The 16,321-nt window shown below is 40.6% G+C and overlaps 4 protein-coding genes across 5 annotated transcripts; 2 read left to right on the top strand and 2 right to left on the bottom strand.

Annotated features, from left to right (window-relative positions):
• Positions 1 to 2: 2 nt before the first annotated feature.
• On the top strand, positions 3 to 1,725 carry LOC104714392 (uncharacterized). The gene is made up of 8 exons (XM_010431740.3): positions 3 to 211; positions 299 to 372; positions 446 to 548; positions 644 to 694; positions 831 to 984; positions 1,091 to 1,229; positions 1,316 to 1,424; positions 1,495 to 1,725. Exons 1-8 carry the CDS (start codon positions 28 to 30, stop codon positions 1,614 to 1,616), a joined length of 936 nt encoding a protein of 311 aa, XP_010430042.1. The 5' UTR covers positions 3 to 27; the 3' UTR covers positions 1,617 to 1,725.
• On the bottom strand, positions 1,611 to 5,767 carry LOC104714393 (heat shock 70 kDa protein 15). The gene is made up of 10 exons (XM_010431741.3): positions 5,515 to 5,767; positions 3,993 to 5,216; positions 3,640 to 3,867; positions 3,467 to 3,562; positions 3,109 to 3,321; positions 2,837 to 3,031; positions 2,604 to 2,750; positions 2,367 to 2,516; positions 2,136 to 2,266; positions 1,611 to 2,052 (listed from the first exon to the last, which is right to left on the bottom strand). The coding sequence occupies exons 2-10, from the start codon at positions 5,160 to 5,162 to the stop codon at positions 1,893 to 1,895; spliced, it is 2,490 nt and encodes an 829-aa protein (XP_010430043.2). The 5' UTR covers positions 5,163 to 5,216; positions 5,515 to 5,767; the 3' UTR covers positions 1,611 to 1,892.
• Positions 5,768 to 6,556: 789 nt separating this feature from the next.
• LOC104714394 (heat shock 70 kDa protein 15) lies at positions 6,557 to 10,732 on the bottom strand. The gene is made up of 10 exons (XM_087464449.1): positions 10,451 to 10,732; positions 8,904 to 10,115; positions 8,555 to 8,782; positions 8,382 to 8,477; positions 7,984 to 8,202; positions 7,701 to 7,895; positions 7,475 to 7,621; positions 7,238 to 7,387; positions 7,008 to 7,138; positions 6,557 to 6,922 (listed from the first exon to the last, which is right to left on the bottom strand). The coding sequence occupies exons 2-10, from the start codon at positions 10,071 to 10,073 to the stop codon at positions 6,766 to 6,768; spliced, it is 2,493 nt and encodes an 830-aa protein (XP_087320575.1). The 5' UTR covers positions 10,074 to 10,115; positions 10,451 to 10,732; the 3' UTR covers positions 6,557 to 6,765.
• A 1,390-nt stretch (positions 10,733 to 12,122) lies between these two features.
• LOC104714390 (dnaJ protein ERDJ2A) lies at positions 12,123 to 16,195 on the top strand. Of its 2 annotated transcripts, none has more exons than XM_087464447.1 (11): positions 12,123 to 12,366; positions 12,700 to 12,898; positions 12,992 to 13,087; positions 13,191 to 13,311; positions 13,425 to 13,531; positions 13,617 to 13,834; positions 13,945 to 14,122; positions 14,200 to 14,319; positions 14,620 to 14,706; positions 14,855 to 14,965; positions 15,145 to 16,195. In XM_087464447.1, exons 2-11 carry the CDS (start codon positions 12,713 to 12,715, stop codon positions 15,979 to 15,981), a joined length of 2,061 nt encoding a protein of 686 aa, XP_087320573.1. In that variant the 5' UTR covers positions 12,123 to 12,366; positions 12,700 to 12,712; the 3' UTR covers positions 15,982 to 16,195. The 2 variants fall into 2 exon arrangements, with proteins under 2 accessions (XP_087320573.1, XP_087320574.1); XM_087464448.1 differs by having other exon boundaries at positions 12,211 to 12,401.
• Positions 16,196 to 16,321: the final 126 nt, after the last annotated feature.

The raw sequence follows: 16,321 nt of genomic DNA, 5'->3' as shown, positions 1-16,321 counted from the left end.
TTAATAGAGAAAGAGAGCTAGAATAGAATGGAGGATTCAGATTCAGAGATTGATGAGGTGATGAGCGAGATTCACCTCGGTTGCCCACCGGGAACTAAGAAACCTTTTCTTTCCCGTTTCACCTTCTCCTTCGACAGTCATCATCTTACTGTTGATAAAGACGGAGATCTTCTTATTCCTAGGCGCAACAACAACAACAACAATTTCACTTGTAACTTTTTAATTAGTCATTTGTATAACCCTTAGATTATTAGTATTTTGGATAACCCTTTTACTCTTTTTCTCTTTTTGTGAGCAGTCCGATCCGCTCACTCGTTTACTGTCAATATTCAGCATTCTATCACATCTACGCTCCCTCTTGTTGGTCTGCAGGTATGACTCTCAATCGTCTTTTTCTTTTCCCAAGCTGCATGCTGCTCATCTCTCTGTCTCTCTGTCTCTTCAGGTCTGGAAAGCACAACTTGTCTTATCAGAATTTGTGTTGCATAAGACGTGCACCTCATCTGACTTTCATGGCATTGTGTGTCTCGAACTCGGTGCTGGGACAGGTCCTCTTCATTCATACATGATTTATACTCTTTCCATTCCATCTTTTAATTCTCTTCAGTCTTTTTTTTACTCTTCAGATATGTTTTCTTTCCAGGGCTACTTGGTATTTTGCTTGCACGGGTCGCCAAGGCTGTTTTCCTTACTGGTCCTGCTGCTTCTTCTTCATAATACACCAATATAACATCTCTCTCTCTTTCACATGCTTTACTACTCTTCAACTTGTATCTATCTAGTCTCATCAGGCTTTAATTTTCTCTTTTCAATTCCTCCCCCAACTACAGATCATGGAGACCAAATTCTTGACAACTGTGCTAACAATGTCCATATCAACTCATCCTTGTTTAACCCGCAAACTGTGGTCAATGTTCGTGAGCTCAACTGGATGAGCGAATGGCCTATTGAAGACAGCCATTCCCACTGCACAATTCCGGATATGTAACAAACTTCTTTCTCTTCAACCTTGATATATATTTTATCTTGTGCGACGACCCCGTTCACATATATAGCTCTGTGTGTGTGTCCTTGTTTATATATGTTAAAGGTATTGTTGGAGCTCCCAGGACTTTGATCAAGTAAAAAATGCCAGCTTCATTTTCGCGGCAGATGTGATCTACAACGATGATCTAACCATTGCACTATTTAGCACCTTAAAGAGGCTCATGTCATTTGGGTGTGAGAAGGTAATAAGTTGGATCACTTTGAAAAGGCTTAAGCAACCATGTTTACATACACATATACAGAGCAAGAAACATCTGCACAATGGCAGGTGCTATACTTGGGACTGGAGAAACGATACAACTTCAGCCTAGATGATCTCAACGTAGTTGCCAATGGCTATGCCTGCTTTCGAAGCTACATCAAAGGAGAGGGACTTTGTAAGTTGTGTCCTTTATGCTTTCCAATGTCGAAGGTATGAGATGGTTTAATATAAGTGTTATGGAACAGGTAAGCAAGAGAAGGGGGTTTTCGTTGGCAAGCGCATCGACATTACACAGATCCCTCAGTACATGAAAGATTACGATAGAGGAGAAGACGTTGAGCTCTGGGAGATCAAATATGTATTTTGATTAATGTCTGATTTGCATTTCATTTGCTGTTTTAAAACAGTCCAATGCAGAACAAATTCGCATTACACTCGAAGAGATATAAAGTAACAAGACTTCCGAATTATAAAAACCACAAGGAAACAATAAAAATATACTTCCTAAAAAAGTATTATCCATAAGGAAGGACTAATATAAAATCTTTGGGAGATGATAGCAAACTAGAAATGAGGTTCATTCTATGACTAAAGAAAGTAAGAACAAAATCGATACAAACACAATCTAGCTCTCGTGATTGATTTAGGCACTGCCTTCGGTTGGATTCTCGGTCTCCATTGGTTCGGCGGCAGACGCTGGTGGCTGTGGCTCACTCTTGCCCTCATCTGCCGGCTCACCTCCCTTGGCTTGTGGTGCCTCTGCTTTAGCTGGCTTTGGTTTGGTCATTATAGGCCTGCAAAACCTGCAAAACATCCAAAGCAGGTTCACTTTCTATATCATGTAGTACTTCTCTTCGGATAAACAAATACAAAGAGCCTTGCTTACTTGTCCAATGCCTCCGCCTTGCTTGTAACATCAGCTGACAATAGAGCCGGAGTGGCATACTTGGGAAGCGTATCCTGCTGCTGCTGCTTCTCCCGCAGCCAAGCTTCAGCTTCCACACACTCGTTCAAAACCTTCATTATTGCACAACAACAAAACACACATCAAACCATTTTCTCATGCCTCTAAAATTCACCATTTGTTCTGTGCTTTCGAGATGGGTTGAATTATTACCTTTTGCTTCTCTGCCAATTCAATGTGGTCAAACTTGGAATCAGTAGACACAGCTGCCTCTCTGTAGCTGTTAATACAGTAACCTAGCTGATCAATGACCGACCCTCTTTCCAAAGACTCCTTGTAGCGCACTTCAACAGGGTCACCAACCTGCAAAAGATCAAATCCCCAACTCTGTCAATATATTGTCTCAAATATGTTTTTTTTTTGGCAAACAATAGCCATCCTGTGAAGTACCTTCTTAAGCTCTTCGAGCTTCGCAACATAAACACCTTTAGTCTCATCTTCCCCATCTTCATACAACCAATCCTCCACTTCCTGCAGCTTTGCCAGGAATGCTTCCCTCTCTACATCAGTGATATACTCCTGGTATTTGTCGCTCAGCTGAAAACAAAACACGTCAGTACCCAATACTCTCAACATTATAAATGCATACACTCAATGCAAATGAAGAAGATAAGTATTCTCACTTTGTTTCGCATATCATAAACATAGGATTCAACAGCATTCTTGCGGTCCTTGGTCTCCTCCATAACTCTGTCTTGCAAAGCCATTTCAAATTCCTTCTCGACTGCCTTTTCGACCTCCACAGATTTCAAGGCACCATAGACCACTTCTGATAGAGGTACATTTGTTTTCTTCACCTTCTTCTTAGGAGCCTCAGCCTGTAAATCCATTCATAAATATAAGTTCACAAGTGAATGAGTAGAGAAAGCAGTATCAGTTAAGTAGAGAAACTAGCCTTTGAATCAGTTTCCATTTGCACCGGCTTATCAGTAGATTCTGGAGCACCATTGTCAGTACCAGCTGCATCAACGGATTCCTTGGCGTCCTGCATGTTCACATCAGAGTCCCCAGAAGCAGGAGCTGTCTCAGCAGGTGCAGTCTCCATCTTAGTAGTTTCCTCTGATTGTTCTTTAGAGACCGGAACTTCAACTTCTTCCTCTTCCAAAAGCTGTATTAAGGGGAGAGAGAATAAATTAGCATAAATTAAATGATCCTCAAGTATATACGGGAAGCCACTGCTCTGGGTGATCAATTTGCAACTTATTATTATTAGAGAGAATGAACCTTTAAATAGTTCACTTAAAGAAACTTACAGTTGCCGATTCAACTGAGACAATTCCATGCAGGTTCAATCTCACTTTCACTTTAAGCTTTGCCCTCTCGCCTTTTGATGACTGGAAGGGTCCAATCTACAAAAAAGAAATCAACCGTGAGAAACAAGAGCGCTACAGTCATACGTAGCCATGACAAAGGGGAAAGATCATACTGTGTACGTGCTGATTTTTGGGGGTGCTTGCAACTCGTTTACATCACTGTACTGCACATCAACAGAGAATGTTCCGGAACGATAGAATGTTAAAGCCTTGACACTTGGAATGGGATTTCCTTTGGGAAAAACAATGGTGCTCTGCTGATTCTCAGTTCCTCCATTTTGAGAATCGGAAGCTAGTCCTTTCCAAGCCAACGAAATCGAGAAAGGGAAGCTCTCATGAACCTTCAGAGAACAAAAACATATCATAATACGACTAGTCAGATAACCTGGAGTATAACAGTTCTCGAGTTACTTATAAGTATACCAAAAAAACGACATATACTTAAGCATAGATATGCGCCCATCACCTGGAATTCGCGAACTTTAAAGGTTGGACTGAGAATGGCACACTGCAAGGCACATCCCCTCGACACACACTCACTTGCATTCATTGTACGCCTGGGCTCCTTGCCAAAAAACTCAGTTAGGATCTTGATCATTGCAGGCACGCGAGAACCAGAGCCAACAACCTCGACCATATGTACATCTTCAACTGTGAGGCCCGCATCAGAGAGAGCTTTCTCTAGAGGCCTCTTAACACGCTCCAAAATAGGGATGCTGACCTCTTCAAACTCTTCCCTCTTGATGACACCCCTAACATCTTTCTCATCCATCAAACACTCGATATTCAATGGTGCAACAGGATTAGCGCTTAGAACCTTTTTCAGTTTCTCGCATGCAGCGCGGAGCCTGAGAGAAGCCTTAGCATTCTGGGAGACGTCAATCTTGTACTCCTCCTTGAACTTAGCAGCAAAATGATTGAAAAGAGCCTCATCGAAATCTCTTCCACCGAGGGAGCGGTCAAAACCGTGAGACAAGACTTTGAGCTGTCCTTTTTTGAAGCCTGCAATGCAGACTTGCATACTAGCATGGCCAATGTCAATGAAAGCGACATTGAGGGGTTCGTTCTCAGGCAAATCAGTCTTATAAATTCCATAAGCCAAAGCTGTAGCAGTAGTCTCGTGGATCAAGTGCAGAGGATGCAAGCCAGCGATAGTTGCAGCATCAAGAACAGCCCTTCGCTGGAGGTCGGTGAAGTAAACAGGAATACCAATACAGCAGTCCACCACAGCAGCATTCAAGTTCTTCTCAGCAATACCTTTCAAGTTAGACAACATCATACCCATAACCTGAGTTGGGGTAAAGGCTCTGACCTCCCCCAAATAATTAGCGTGGATCAAAGGATACCCATCAGGCCCTTCGGTGATGGAGAAGGGGAGAGATTTGATATCCCTTTGCAGCTCAGGGTCGGAGAACTGACGACCAATAAGGCGCTTGATTTGGGAGATGGAGTTTTTGGGGTTCATCATGGTAGAAGCAGCTCCAGCAGTGCCGATGAAGCGCTGCTTGTCACCGAAGCAGACAATAGCAGGGGTCTCGCGGTTAGACTCATCGTTAAGAACGACGTCGATACCTCTTTGCCTTGCAACAGCGACGAGGCAGTTCTCGTTTCCAAAATCAAACCCAACTACACTCATTATCAGGCTTTGGTGTTCGTCAATCCTAGGGACTCCCAAGTATTTGATAGCAACCTTACAAATCAATGGAAAAATAAAACTATTGAGATTTAACAACTTCGATATAGCGATTTAGAAAAAAATCAGGTTAGACTTCAGCTCAAACTGAGACCCTAAGACCATCTTAGTGAACCAAAATCAAACCACAAGCTTATCTTCTAATCACCAGAAACATAAGACCAAGGCGAGGGGGTTCGAATACAAAAGAAGCTCGAAATCAGATCAAACCTAAATTTTTTTTAAAAGTGCACATGTACGAAAAAGAGAAGCTACAGATCTAGAAGATGTGCAAACAAGAGCTTCAGAAACAAACCTGGATCGCGAGATGGGGTTCGCGTTCTGGAAGCTTCTAGCCGAAAACTGGGTGAGTTTGAGTAAATTAGCGAGAAATTGAGGAGCAAGAGTTGTTGTGAGAATGAGAGAGGATGAGAGAGAAAGAGAGAGAGGTTTTATTTAGCAGACACCACAGGGTTTGGGGTTCGTCTGGAATGTTCTTCTCCTTTCCTTTTTTTTCTTTTTTTTTTTTTTGCTTTTTTCTTTATGTAATACACTTTCATTATTTTCCTTTTTTTTTTAATTGATATTTTGCCTTATTAATTTTCTTAGTTTTGTTTTTACTTTATCACAAAAACATTTCTTCAATTCCCTTTTCTGAATATATATATATTTTTATTTGAGTCTACCTACATAGATTATTGAGAATTTTACCAAATCTGCAAAATAGATTATTGAGAATTTGTTGTCAAAAAAAAAAAAAAAAAAAAAAAAGATTATTGAGAATTTTGTTCTCTTTACTTTTTCCTTATAACATGGAGACGAAATTCTTGGCAACTAACTGGCTCAGACCGTGGTTCTTGTTTAACCCTCAAACTTAGCTCAATTGGATGGGCAAGTTAAGTGGTCAGGTCTTTTCAAGACAGCCATGGTCACCACATAGATCTCCGGTAAAAAGTATCAATTAACTCTTCGTTTTTCTTCATCTGAGAAAGAGAGAGAGAGAGAGAGAGTAGCTAACTACATCAAGGATGAAGATGGACTTTGTAAGTTGTGTCCTTTGTGCTTCGGATGTGTTAAAGCTCAAAGCTCGGACATGATTTAATAAATGTGGCAAAGAAAAGGCGAACAAGAGGAGTAGGTTTTGTCAGACAACGCACAAAAGGGTCACACAGATTTCTCCTAAGATATAGGAGAAGTCGATGATAAGCTTCTTGAATCAAATATGTACTTTTAATGATACAAATTTCCAATGTGGGATCAAATTGCATTTCATTTGCTGTTATATAAACAGTCCAGTCCAACGTAGGGCGAATCCGCATTACTCTCTCGATAACAATTATAGAGTACGAACAAACAAAAATGAAACAAGACTTTCAAATTAAAAAGATACCACAAGGAACAATTGAAAAAAAAAAAACGATGCTTCCTAAAAATTGTTATCGCAAAGGAAGAATCAAATACAGAATTTTTCGGGGAATAATAGCGAAACCAGAAAAAGAGGTTCCACTAGGTAAATAAAAAAGTAGGAACAAAATCGATACAATACCATCTAGCTCTCGTGATTGATTTAGGCACTACCTTCAGTGGGATTCTCAGTCTCCATTGGTTCGGCAGAAGCTGGTGGCTGTTGCTCACTCTTGCCCTCATCCGCCGGTTCACCTCCCTTGCCTTGTGGTGCCTCTGCTTTAGCCGGCTTTGGTTTCGTCATTATAGGCCTGCAAAACCTGCATAACACCCAAAGCTGGTTCACTCTCTATACCAAACATAACATTTCTATTAGGAGAAACAAATGTAAAGAGCCATGTTTACTTGTCCAATGCCTCCGCCTTGCTTTTAACGTCAGCTGACAAGAGGGCCGGTGTTGCATACTTGGGAAGCGTGTCTTGCTGCTGTTTCTTCTCACGCAGCCATGCTTCTGCTTCCACACACTCGTTCAAAACCTTCATCATTGCACAACAACAGCAGCACATCAAACAATTTTCTCATGCCTGTAAAATTAACAATTTGTTCTGTGTATTCTGAATGGGCTAAATGATTACCTTTTGCTTCTCTGCCAATTCAATGTGGTCAAACTTGGGATCAGTAGACATAGCTGCCTCTCTGTAGCTGCTAATACAGTAACCAAGCTGATCAATAACCGACCCTCTTTCCAACGACTCCTTGTAACGCACTTCAACAGGATCACCCACCTGCAAAAGATTAATCCCCAACCTCAGTTAAAAAATATCTTCAAAAATGCTTGTTACTGCACCATAAAGTGTAACCATATCCAGTACCTTCTTGAGCTCATCGAGCTTTGCAAGATAAACCCCTTTGGTCTCATCTTCCCCATCTTCATACAACCAATCCTCCACTTCCTGTAGCTTCGCCAGGAACGCTTCCCTCTCCGAATCAATGATATACTCCTGGTATTTGTCACTCAGCTGAAACAAAATGTCAGTGGCCAATACTCTAAACCTTATAAATGCATACTACCAATGAAATTATAAAAAGGATTCTCACTTTGTTTCGCATATCATAAACATAGGACTCAACAGCATTCTTCCGGTCCTTGGTCTCCTCCATAACTCTGTCTTGCAAAGCCATCTCAAATTCCTTCTCCACTGCCTTTTCGACCTCCAAAGATTTCAAGGCACCATAGACCACTTCTGACAGAGGTACATTTGTTTTCTTCACCTTCTTCTTTGGAGCCTCAGCCTGCACATCCCATTAATAAATATCAGTTATTTAAAGTTCCCAAGCAAATGAATAGAGCAATCACAATCAGTAAATTAGAGATACTAGCCTTTGAATCAGTTTCCATTTGCACTGGCTTATCAGCAGACTCTGGAACACCATTTTCGGTACTAGCTGCATCCGTGGTTTCCTTGGCGTCTTGCATGTTAACATCAGAGTCACCAGAAGCAGGAGCTGCCTCGGCAGAAGCTTTGTCAGTGTCCATCTTAGCAGTTTCCTGCGATTTTTCTTTCGAGACTGGAACTTCAACTTCTTCCTCTTCCAAAAGCTACATTGAAGGGGGAAGGAAAACAAAAAGAAAAACATCATAAGTTAAAGGAAGGGAAGGCACGGCTCCGAATGATCAAAATCTGTAGTCACTTATAGTTATTGGAGAGTGAGAGCCTTCAAATAGTTCACGTAAAGAACAAATTGCATTGCATGATCTAATATAACAACAAAACTTACAGTTGCTGATTCAACCGAGACAACTCCATGCAGGTTCAATCTCACTTTCACTTTAAGCTTTGCCCTCTCGCCCTTTGATGACTGGAAGGGACCAATCTACAAAAAGGAGATCAACCATGAGAAACAAGACTGCTAGAATCTTACATAGTTATGACAACGGGGAAAGATCATACTGTGTATGTGCTGATTTTTGGAGGTGCATGCAAATCTTTCACATCACTGTATTGCACATCAACAGAGAATGTTCCAGAGCGGTAAAACGTTAGAGCCTTGACACTAGGAATGAGATTTCCTTTGGGGAAAACAATGGTGCTCTGCTGATTCTCAGCTCCTCCATTTTGGGCATCGGAAGCTGCTCCTTTCCACGCCAGCGAAATTGAGAAAGGGAAGCTCTCATGAACCTTAAGAGAACAACAAAAGATCATAAAATGACTTGTCAGATAACATGGAATACAGCAGTTCTAAGGTTGCTTGCTTATAAGTATAAGCACATTTACTTAAGCATAGATATGCACCCATTACCTGGAATTCGCGAACTTTAAAGGTTGGACTGAGAATGGCACACTGCAGGGCACATCCCCTTGACACACACTCACTCGCATTCATTGTACGCCTGGGCTCCTTGCCAAAAAACTCAGTTAGGATCTTGATCATAGCAGGGACGCGAGAGCCAGAGCCAACAACCTCAACCATATGTACATCTTCAACTGTAAGGCCCGCGTCAGAGAGAGCTTTCTCTAGAGGCCTCTTGACACGCTCCAAAATAGGGATGCTGATCTCTTCAAACTCTTCCCTCTTGATGACACCCCTAACATCTTTCTCATCCATCAAACACTCGATATTCAATGGTGCCACAGGATTTGCGCTTAGAACCTTTTTCACTTTCTCGCATGCAGCACGGAGCCTGAGAGAAGCCTTAGCATTCTGGGAGACGTCAATCTTGTACTCATCCTTGAACTTAGTAGCAAAATGATGGAAAAGAGCCTCATCGAAATCCCTTCCACCGAGGGAGCGGTCAAAACCGTGAGACAAGACTTTGAGCTGTCCTTTTTTGAAGCCAGCAATGCAGACTTGCATGCTAGCATGGCCAATGTCAATGAAAGCGACATTGAGGGGTTCATTCTCAGGCAAATCAGTCTTATAAATTCCATAAGCCAAAGCTGTAGCTGTAGTCTCATGGATCAAGTGCAGAGGATGCAAGCCTGCGATAGTTGCAGCATCAAGAACAGCCCGTCGCTGGAGGTCGGTGAAGTAAACAGGAATACCAATACAGCAGTCCACCACAGCAGCATTCAAGTTCTTCTCAGCAATACCTTTCAAGTTAGACAACATCATACCCATGACCTGAGTGGGAGTAAAGGCTCTGACCTCTCCCAAATAATTAGCGTGGATCAAAGGATACCCATCAGGCCCTTCGGTGACGGAGAAGGGGAGAGATTTGATATCCCTTTGCAGCTCAGGGTCGGAGAACTGACGACCAATAAGGCGCTTGATCTGGGATATGGAGTTTTTAGGGTTCATCATGGTAGAAGCAGCTCCAGCAGTGCCGATGAACCGCTGCTTGTCGCCAAAGCAGACAATAGCAGGGGTCTCGCGGTTAGACTCATCGTTAAGAACGACGTCGATACCTCTTTGCCTTGCAACAGCGACGAGGCAGTTCTCGTTTCCAAAATCAAACCCAACTACACTCATTATCAGGCTTTAGGTGTTCTTCCCCGAGTGGTTGATAGCGACCTTAGAAATCAAATCAATGGGGAAAAACAAAAAACAATGAGACTTAACAACTGCGAAATAGCGATCAAAACTTATAACAGAGAAACCTAAATCATCCAAACCACCGCTAGTTTGGAATCCAATCAGCAATACATAGAAGACAGTCTAAACGGGGGGAGACGGAATATAAAAGAAGCAACGAGTGTGTGACTGTGTGTGTAGGAGTTAAACAGAGAAAGCAGATTCAAATCCAAATACGAACCATTGAAACAACGATAGATCAAACCTAAAAAGTGATACGTACGAAAAAAAAGGAGGAGCAGATTCAGATCTAGAAGATCTACACAGAAAGGTACCTGGATCGGGAGAAGGGTTAAGGTATCGTTCCTGAAAGCTTGAACCAAAATCTGGGGTGAGTTGAGTTTAATGAGGAGGAGGACGACGAAGGGGGAGGAAGGGGTTTTTATTAAGGAGAGAGATCCCCCAGGGTTGGAAGGGGCTTCGCTTTTGTTCCTCGATAAATTTCCTTTCCTTACTTTTTTTTCTTTCTTTTTTCTTTTTTTTTTTTTGCCCTTTTTTTAAGTTTCATTTCCTTTTATTTTTTCTGATATTTCTGCCTTTCTTTTACTAATTACTTCGAAGTAGAAAACAAATCTAGACTAATTAATGATGGTTGAGTTGGATATTTTCTAGATAGTAGATACTGTACGTAGAATAATAATGTAAGTTGGATATTTGATTTGTTGGAGAACATCGTTTTTCACTGTGTTTCTAGTGAATTAATATAAACAAAAAAAATAAAGGAAATGAGCATACATTTATAAAGAATGAAGATATTAAAAATAAAATATAAAAGAAATGAGCGATTCGATTGTTGTACAAACACAAAGGAAACAGATACATCTTGGGAGTTGTTGTTTATGTCGTCTGATAATAGTTTTGGACGTGGGGGAGGACAAATTAAAAGGCATGCGAACAAATATTGAGCAGGCGCATCGCTGACGCCTGACAAGGAGGCGAGCGATATCTTAAGACTACTATATATATGATCATGAGATCATCATGGCTTCTCAGAGATCTTTAGATATTAATATATATAGCAGGATCATGCATGATATAGCTAGCTCTTCAAACTAAAAAACCCCCCATATAAGAGAAAGAGACTTGTCAAAGAACTAGAATTGAAAGTCAAGAGAAATATAAATGTGTCTTCTCAAATGCGTGTCAATATATTGATATTCATAATTTCATATATATATATATATATATATATTCTTTAATTTCTGAACAAGTACTCGTCTATGATTTGTCTGATTGAATTGGAGTTTTCGTTGTATAAGGATGGAAGTTTAGAAGGAATTTTTTGTATAGACCCTTTTCTTAATAGTAAGGGGTTAAGATCAGTAATAGTTAAGGTTTCATCCGTTTAGGATTGTAATGTACCAACAATCTTCTTTTAATACAATTCCAGTTCCAGTTGACAAAAAAAAAAAAAAGTACTCGTCTATGACTTATATATGTATGGGATAAGAAAATGTCACTGGTTACTCAAGCGGTTGAGTGCTTTTCTTTGCACACCTTAATAATTTGGTTGTGAATTGGAGGTGTGGCGACAAAAGTCTTGGATCCATTGTCTTGTGTGCATTGATTTTCAGTTTATACGTACTATATATAGCTTTCCGTTTAAAATCACATCGCAAACTTGCAATGACATATAACACGTACCATCCACTGCTAGGTTGACATATATTTTAGCAGTGTCGTCTAATTTATTTATTTTCTGGACAAAATCAGTGACGATCAGTGAAGTTTAAATCAATTTTTTTTTTTTTTTTTTTTGACAACAATCAATATCTCTAGTTAGAGGTTTTAATCTTCTTCTCAATTGATGAAAACTTGGGTTTATTGTTGGTTTCGGCAGTAAAATGTTTGTGTGTATTTTTTTGTTTATGTTAAAAAATTATTTATTCGGGGATAGTTTGGTTTTTCTTTCACCATATATAATACGAACGTAAGTTTCTAGAAGAAGACGAATTTAAGTTACAAAAGAAATATACTAAATTACTCGTAAAAAGAAAAGTAAGAGAGAAATAATGCGAATTAAACATATTATAATGAAGGTATAAACAACAAAGGGGTAAAGAAGAGCAGCTCAAAATCCTATTCCAAATCACAAGGGAAAGAGAAGCAAAACTCCGCAACGCCGTTTGTGTTTGTTGCTCTTGCCCGATCTTTTCTATCTATCTCTACAAGCTCTGCCGATTTCGATCAGGTGCGCTTCTCTTCTCGATCTTATCTGGTTCCGTGGTGGGTTTCTCACTTTTCTCTCTAAGGTTACTAGTTTGTGTCGATCTCATTAGTGCTGCTGTGATTGATATTATAATTCTACTGTTACAACTTGTTTTCGTCGCCTGAGATCTAATCTAATCAATTTTTGTCTCGTCGAGTTGATCGCCTCGATGTACAATCCCTAATTTCATCAGCCCATACCCTCAGATCCACCTTTGATTTTTTTTTTTGTTTAATTTTATTGCACAACATCAGTTAGATTGAATAGTTTGTACTTGTCAGATTGTGAACATACGTAGCTTGTTTCTTTTGATAGAAAATAATCTGTGATGGCGGCCTCTGAAGAGAATAGCGCATTGTTCCCCATATTTATCTTGACGATAATGGCAATCCCATTGGTGCCTTACACCATGGTCAAGTTAAGCCGTGCTGTCTCCAAGAAACAAAGGACCATCCATTGTCAGTGTCTCGAGTGTGACCGTTCTGGCAAATACAAGAGATCCTTATTTCAAAAGGTCTGCTTAGTGCTCACTCTCTACCGCATCTTCCAAAGAAACCTCCCTCTCTTAGTTGTATATAATAACCCCTTTTGACCTTATTCCCTGCAGATCTCTAACTTCTCTACATGGAGCAACTTGACGCTTTTGCTACTCTGGGTCGTCATGATTTTCCTGATTTATTACACTAAGAACATGAGCCGTGAGGTAATGTTTCTTTTCTCCTCACTCTCATTGCCTGTTGCACTCTTGTCCTTTTTTCTCCCTCTGTATCCCCACTTGCTTATTTACCCTTATTTGGCTGCTACAGAGTCAAGTTTTTGACCCATTCAGTATTCTTGGACTGGAACCTGGTGTTACCGATTCTGAAATTAAGAAAGCATATCGAAGGCTCTCCATTCAATACCATCCTGACAAAAATCCCGATCCAGGTCAATTTTTCTTTTCTTCATTACGGCATTATCGTTGCAGCTCTTACTCCTGATAGTGTTTCTTCTATGTGCATATTGTTGATTGTTCTGTGTATTGATGATGAACTTTACAGAGGCCAATAAATATTTTGTGGAGTTCATATCTAAAGCGTACCAGGCTTTGACTGATCCTGTATCCCGTGAAAACTTTGAGAAGTATGGTCATCCTGATGGCAGACAAGTAAGGATACGTCTTATTTACCTTTGCATGGGCTCCCGTCTTCTTGACAAGTCTATTGAGACTAAAATATTGTTATGTGATGCAGGGCTTTCAAATGGGCATTGCTCTTCCTCAATTTCTTTTAGACATAGATGGAGCATCTGGTGGCATATTATTGCTTTGGATTGTTGGTGTCTGTATTCTCTTGCCCCTTATCATTGCTGTTATATATCTCTCCAAGTCATCAAAGTATACCGGGAACTACGTTATGCACCAAACACTCTCCGCATATTATTATCTAATGAAACCCTCTTTGGCCCCTAGGTATATTCTTCACTCATACCCCATATACATCCGCATGATGCCATAGGTGCATGACAAATCAACTTTTTGTTTGTTTGTATGACATGTTTTAAAAATCTTTTGTTCTTCAGCAAAGTTATGGAAGTTTTTACCAAGGCAGCTGAGTACATGGAGATTCCAGTTCGTAGAACTGATGATGAACCTCTGCAGAAGCTCTTTATGTCTGTTAGGAGTGAGCTAAACTTGGACCTGAAGAACATGAAGCAAGAGCAAGCTAAGTTTTGGAAACAGCATCCTGCCATAGTGAAGGTGAATTTTAAAAGTACGCAACCGTAACGCTAGATATTGAATAAACTGAAATACTCACTTCCTCGTTTTCTGTACAGACGGAGCTGTTGATACAGGCCCAGTTAACTCGTGAATCAGGAGTCCTGTCTCCAGCTCTTGAAGGCGATTTCAGGCGTGTGTTAGAGCTTGCACCTCGCCTCCTTGAGGAGTTATTGAAGGTCTAGTCTCTATTTTATTAACACATTTTCTGATACAATAAGCATCAGAAGCGTTGACTGGGAAGTGCTTGCCTGTTATGTAGAAGCGATGAATTTTCGTATATAGAAGGGAAACTCGAAAAACAGACTTTTAAAAGACTTTAAAGTTTAGGTTAAAATGTTAAAGGGATGCCCATATGGGCCTATCTAGCTCATCTAATTGTTATTTTAACTCATGTTAATTTGATGCTTTGGTTACACTATTAAAATTGTGGGTTTTCTTAATGACTCCTCCATTATAGCATTGTGAGTTCCTTGCAGATGGCGGTTATACCACGCACTGCCCAAGGGCATGGATGGCTGAGGCCTGCTGTTGGAGTAGTTGAGCTATCTCAGTGCATTGTTCAGGTATTAAATTACCCTCATCACCTATCTTCGAGTTTTTATCTTGCTTGTGATCTTTCAGGTCTTTATGTCTCTTTTCTCCACAAAATTTACTTCTCCACGAAAGTTTTAGAAGTGCTTAGTGTTATGAACTAAAATTTCATAATCGCAGGCTGTTCCTCTTAGTGCAAGGAAGTCGTCTGGAGTATCTTCAGAAGGCATTTCCCCTTTCTTACAGCTCCCTCATTTCAGTGATGCCGTTGTCAAAAAGATAGCACGGAAGGTATACTTTTTTACTAGTAGATGTGTCAAGTGCAGTACTTGAGATAATATCTAAGTTCGGGTTCTGCTCTCCAACTAAGTAGTAGTGTTGCTTTGGGTTGATTTACTTGAAGGTCTAGTCTAAAGACATATATGAACCAGCATTTTGGGTTAACATGTGATTGTTTCTCCTATTTTCAGAAGGTTAAGTCATTCCAAGATCTTCAAGAAATGAAGTTGGAAGACCGTTCTGAACTGCTCACCCAGGTAGCGGGTTTGTCAGCAACTGATGTTGAGGACATTGAGAAGGTGCTAGAAATGATGCCGTCTGTTACAGTCGACATCACATGTGAAACAGAAGGGGAAGAGGGGATCCAAGAGGGAGACATCGTGACCCTTCAAGCTTGGGTCACCCTGAAACGACCCAATGGGCTCATAGGCGCTCTTCCTCATGCACCCTACTTCCCCTTTCACAAGGAGGAAAACTACTGGGTTCTTCTTGCGGATTCGGTGTCGAATAATGTGTGGTTCTCTCAGAAGGTTAGCTTCATGGATGAAGGTGGAGCCATAACGGCTGCATCGAAAGCCATCAGTGAGTCAATGGAAGGTTCGGGAGCAGGGGTGAAGGAAACAAATGATGCAGTAAGAGAAGCCATTGAAAAGGTTAAAGGCGGGTCAAGACTGGTAATGGGTAAACTCCAAGCACCCGCAGAGGGAACATACAACTTGACTTGCTTCTGCCTGTGTGACACATGGATTGGGTGTGACAAAAAGTCATCGCTAAAGGTCAAAGTCCTGAAAAGAACGAGGGCAGGGACCCGTGGGTTGGTTTCAGATGAGGGTGCGATTGCAGAAGAAGGTATGGAGGAGGAAGATGAGATTGAAGAGGAGGACTATGATGATGATTACGAAAGTGAGTACAGTGAAGATGAGGATGACAAGAAAGATATGGAAGAGAAGAGAGGGTCAAAGAAGGCCAATGGGACTGTGAAGAAGAAGGAGTCGAGTTCTGAAGAGTCGGGATCGGAAGAAGAGTGAAGATTTTACATTGATCAAAAATACAATACTACTATGTCCTGAAATCTTGATGGAACTCGGCAAAGCAGCTACGCAGTGATAGTTTAAAAGAGAGAAAAAAAAAAAGTCTTTGCCGAGTTACCTACTAGTCTTTTCACAGTTTTGACATTACTCTTCTCTTTTCTTTGTCTTTCTGTATCCTTTCTTCAAAGAGATAGATACAATTAGAAACCAACGCGACTAGGGAGGGGAGTAAAACGTAACTTGGTTAACTCGGACCTGGTTTTTGAAGTACATAACATTCATTACAAAAGAAACTAATTTGCTTCCTGGATATGTGTAAATTCATAAACGTAATTTG

The sequence above is a fragment of the Camelina sativa genome, chromosome 9 (assembly GCF_030686135.1).
Source record: "Camelina sativa cultivar CO46 ecotype springtype chromosome 9, ASM3068613v1".
NCBI classification, from domain to species: domain Eukaryota; kingdom Viridiplantae; phylum Streptophyta; class Magnoliopsida; order Brassicales; family Brassicaceae; genus Camelina; species Camelina sativa.
This window is presented reverse-complemented; position numbering and strand designations above follow the sequence as displayed.

What these genes read in the sequence shown, in the direction of transcription:
- LOC104714392 (XM_010431740.3), top strand. Translation starts at nt 28, where the DNA reads ATGGAGGATTCAGATTCAGAGATTGATGAGGTGATGAGCGAGATTCAC. An exon ending in CAACAACAACAATTTCACTT is followed by an intron (nt 212 to 298) that starts GTAACTTTTTAA and finishes TTTTGTGAGCAG; the next exon opens with TCCGATCCGCTCACTCGTTT. An exon ending in CGAACTCGGTGCTGGGACAG is followed by an intron (nt 549 to 643) that starts GTCCTCTTCATT and finishes TTTTCTTTCCAG; the next exon opens with GGCTACTTGGTATTTTGCTT.
- LOC104714393 (XM_010431741.3), bottom strand. Translation starts at nt 5,162, where the DNA reads ATGAGTGTAGTTGGGTTTGATTTTGGAAACGAGAACTGCCTCGTCGCT. An exon ending in TCTCAGTTGAATCGGCAACT is followed by an intron (nt 3,322 to 3,466) that starts GTAAGTTTCTTT and finishes CCCTTAATACAG; the next exon opens with CTTTTGGAAGAGGAAGAAGT. An exon ending in AGCTCGAAGAGCTTAAGAAG is followed by an intron (nt 2,517 to 2,603) that starts GTACTTCACAGG and finishes GATCTTTTGCAG; the next exon opens with GTTGGTGACCCTGTTGAAGT.
- LOC104714394 (XM_087464449.1), bottom strand. Translation starts at nt 10,073, where the DNA reads ATGAGTGTAGTTGGGTTTGATTTTGGAAACGAGAACTGCCTCGTCGCT. An exon ending in AAATGGAAACTGATTCAAAG is followed by an intron (nt 7,896 to 7,983) that starts GCTAGTATCTCT and finishes TGGGATGTGCAG; the next exon opens with GCTGAGGCTCCAAAGAAGAA. An exon ending in AGCTCGATGAGCTCAAGAAG is followed by an intron (nt 7,388 to 7,474) that starts GTACTGGATATG and finishes AATCTTTTGCAG; the next exon opens with GTGGGTGATCCTGTTGAAGT.
- LOC104714390 (XM_087464447.1), top strand. Translation starts at nt 12,713, where the DNA reads ATGGCGGCCTCTGAAGAGAATAGCGCATTGTTCCCCATATTTATCTTG. An exon ending in AAACCCTCTTTGGCCCCTAG is followed by an intron (nt 13,835 to 13,944) that starts GTATATTCTTCA and finishes TTTGTTCTTCAG; the next exon opens with CAAAGTTATGGAAGTTTTTA. An exon ending in TCAAAAAGATAGCACGGAAG is followed by an intron (nt 14,966 to 15,144) that starts GTATACTTTTTT and finishes TCCTATTTTCAG; the next exon opens with AAGGTTAAGTCATTCCAAGA.